Source organism: Martes martes (assembly GCF_963455335.1).
Source record: "Martes martes genome assembly, chromosome: X".
NCBI lineage: Eukaryota > Metazoa > Chordata > Mammalia > Carnivora > Mustelidae > Martes > Martes martes.
Genome location: NC_137897.1, coordinates 82,927,646 through 82,930,231, shown reverse-complemented (window position 1 = coordinate 82,930,231; position 2,586 = coordinate 82,927,646). Strand labels below are relative to the sequence as shown.

At 63.5% G+C, this 2,586-nt stretch overlaps 1 protein-coding gene across 5 annotated transcripts in view; it reads left to right on the top strand.

Moving 5' to 3' along the window:
- Positions 1–651: 651 nt before the first annotated feature.
- The window catches only part of TSC22D3 (TSC22 domain family member 3), a 61,450-nt gene continuing 59,515 nt past the window's right edge, over positions 652–2,586 (top strand). The window contains exons 1-2 of one of the 5 annotated variants that reach the window (XM_080794849.1): positions 652–732; positions 1,753–2,178. In XM_080794849.1, coding sequence (XP_080650975.1) covers positions 1,859–2,178 — 320 coding nt within the window. In that variant the 5' untranslated portion in view covers positions 652–732; positions 1,753–1,858. Of the gene's footprint in view, positions 753–778; positions 1,145–1,361; positions 1,502–1,752; positions 2,179–2,586 lie in introns of those variants that run through there. The other 4 variants (XM_080794848.1, XM_080794847.1, XM_080794846.1 and 1 more) reach the window with 4 other exon arrangements.

The following is a 2,586-nucleotide window of genomic DNA, read 5'->3' as shown; positions in this document are numbered from 1 at the left end:
CAGTTTCACGCCACTCCCGTGCCCATGAGCATTTCCTCACCACAGCTCTCGAAAGGGTGAGGACAGCGACCAACTAAGGTGGCAGACGGGGATCAGAAAAGGGGGGGCAGCAAGTTTGGAAAAGCAGGGGAAGATAAGTGAAGTGAGGAGAAAGGGACAGACCCGAGGAGAAAGCGTGGATTGCTGAGGCGAGGGACACGCAGGGGAAAATCGAATGGGGGAAATGAAGGGGACAGAAAGAAAAAGACGGAGAAGACGGAGAATGGGGAGGAGAAGACGGAGAATGGGGAGGAGAAGACGGAGAATGGGGAGGAGGGACGGGGAATGGGGAAGAAGATGGTAATGGGGAAGACGGGGAATGGGGGAAGATGGGGAATGGGGGAGAAGAGGGGAGAACAGAGGAAATGCTGAGGAGAAAAAAAAAAGAAATAAGGAAAGGGGGGGGCAAGAAAGAAAAGGAAGAGGAGCGGAAACGGTAAAGAAAGAAATACCGGGAAGAAAGAAAATGAAAGAAAGGGAAAAGAGTGGAGAAGAAGTGCCGAGAGACGGAAGGGCAAACGGAGACGCGAGCCCAGGGAGGGAGACGGGGCAAGGCAGCGGGAAGCCGCCCGGGGAGCTGGCATTCCCGGAAGCCCGGGCACAGATGGCCTCAGATGGGGTTCAGGGAAGAGAGAAGAGCGCGCGTGGGGGAAAGAGGGGAAGATCAGTGAGAAGAAGGGGCCAGAAACCAAGGCGAGTTTGAGCGTGCTTCCGTGAGTTTCGTTTAAGGCATTCCCTTGGGCACCGCGAGAGCGTGCCGGGCGCTCTCAAGACTCCCCGCGGGGGCAGCCGTTCTCTCTCTAGAGACCCCCCAAATAGGCTGGTGGTGGGGCGGAGGTTTAAGGCAGAGACGAGACGGGCTCGGGCGGGTGGCGTCTCTCCTGCAGGGGGACCCGTCCTCGGCGGGACGCCGAACATCTGCCCTCCCGCGGAGCTCGAGACCGGGTTGGCGCGGCGTCCGCGGCCGACCGCGAGTAGATTTCTGACGGTGGATGCGCCCTGAGCGGCCAGAGAGCCCGAGCGGCGGCGGCGCCGGGCGCGCGGACGGGGCGAGAGCCGGGCCGGGTTCCCGGGAGCGCGGGCCAGGGTGCGAGCGGCCGTGTGGGTGCGAAGGCGCTAGGGTGCGGGCTGCGGAGGGGGGGAGGGGGGCGGGAGCTTGGGGGGCAGGACCCAGGCGGCCGCCAGGGAAGCGACGAGGAGCGCTCACCGCCGGCCCCCCTTGAGTAATTTACATGCTGTCACAGTCCCGTGCTGACTCCTGGGCGTGCAGCTCGCTCACTCGCTCACTGGCTCCCTCGCTCACTCGCTCTCCGCTCCTGCCACCGCTCAGCCGGCACAGCCCAGGGGAGCCCGAGAGCGGGAGAGCCAGCGAGCCGGGGAGGGAGGGAGCAAAGGAGGGAGGGAACGAGGGCGCGCCCCGGCTCTCCCTCTGCCCTGCTGCCCGCCCTTCCTGCTGCCACAGGTCCGCCGAGCCCCGCTCACACTTGGGAAACTTAGGACTGCGCTAGAGCCGCGCGTGGCACCTGGGGAGGGGGGGGCGGGCAGCCCCAGCCTCTAGAGGAGGGGGAGGAGGAAGAGGAGGAAGTGAGCCCGAAGGATCCGCTCAGAGCTGTTTGTCCAGCTGTTTCTATTCGCACCCAGGGCAGCACAGCCAGGAGGGGGCCGAGCGGAGAGTAGCTGGCTTTAGGCGCTAATTTCCAACTCCTCTCGCAGCTTGTGTTTTCCAGACACCCTGGAGTCCCCTCAGGCTAGCCCGGCGGGCGCGCACCTGCCAGCCGACCCTGACCTCGAGGGCCAAGCGGCCCCCGAGCCTGAGAAGATGGCCCAGCCCAAGACCGACTGCCGCTCACCTGTCGGTCTCGACTGCTGCAACTGCTGCCTGGACCTGGCCCACCGGAGCGGGCTCCAGCGCGACAGCAGCGGAGAGAACAACAACCCGGGCAGCCCTACCGTGAGCAACTTTCGGCAGCTGCAGGAGAAGCTAATTTTCGAGAACCTCAACACCGATAAGCTCAACAGCATAATGCGGCAGGATTCGCTAGAGCCCGTTCTGCGGGACCCCTGCTATCTGATCAATGAGGGCATCTGCAACCGCAACATCGACCAGACCATGCTCTCCATCCTGCTCTTCTTCCACAGGTGGGTGCCTGGGCAGACGGATGGGCACGCGGTCCAGGCTGGCGCCGGCCTTTACCGGACCCTTACCTCTGACGGAAGGGGCAACCGAGTTGTTCACGCGGTGGGGTGGAGGGAGCACTGGGGAGGCTGGGCTCCCGGTGGCCTAGACCTGACTCGGACCCTTATGCTCCCCGGAGGCCGGCAGGGCAGAGGGGAGGCCCGGCAGGTGGGAGCCTTATTTTGAAGGAAATTTTAGACTTGCCTAGGGAAATGCTGGAGTCCAGAAGGTGGGCAGAGCCCTAGATCGGTTTGGGGGTAGCCGGCGGCACCCCCTCCTGAAATGCGCACGTTTCCGCCGCCGTTTTGGAGATTCTGCCACGGGATGCTCCTGGGATCCGAGTTCCACCTTTCTCAGAAGCCCATTTCTAA